The sequence below is a fragment of the Cariama cristata genome, unplaced genomic scaffold (genome assembly GCF_000690535.1).
Source record: "Cariama cristata isolate BGI_N322 unplaced genomic scaffold, ASM69053v1 scaffold23274, whole genome shotgun sequence".
Taxonomy (NCBI): domain Eukaryota; kingdom Metazoa; phylum Chordata; class Aves; order Cariamiformes; family Cariamidae; genus Cariama; species Cariama cristata.
In genome coordinates, this window is record NW_009613796.1 from 7,492 (window position 1) to 7,741 (window position 250).

At 66.4% G+C, this 250-nt stretch overlaps 1 protein-coding gene across 1 annotated transcript in view; it reads left to right on the forward strand.

The window, feature by feature from the left end:
* Positions 1 to 250, forward strand: part of AANAT (aralkylamine N-acetyltransferase) — a gene marked incomplete at both ends in the record, with an annotated part of 3,702 nt that overhangs the window by 1,979 nt on the left and 1,473 nt on the right. The window contains one exon of the mRNA XM_009699168.1: positions 4 to 111. Within this exon, the coding sequence (XP_009697470.1) occupies positions 4 to 111 (108 nt within the window). The remainder of the gene's footprint in view (positions 1 to 3; positions 112 to 250) is intronic.

Below are 250 nucleotides of genomic sequence, written 5' to 3' on the forward strand. Positions count from 1 at the left end.
CGCCCCCCGGATCCTCGCCCGGGGGCCAGCGCCCCCACACGCTGCCCGCCAGCGAATTTCGTTGCCTCAGCCCCGAGGATGCTGTCAGTGTGTTCGAGATCGAGCGGGAAGGTAAGGGGCTGCCCAGGGGAGGTCCTGTCTGGTGGCATCGGCTGGAGATGACCCGTCCCCTTCCTTTGCTGGTCCCTTGTGCTCCTTGAGGGCACACGGCGGTGGCAACTCCCTGAAGAGGTGACAAGTGAGGGAGGCA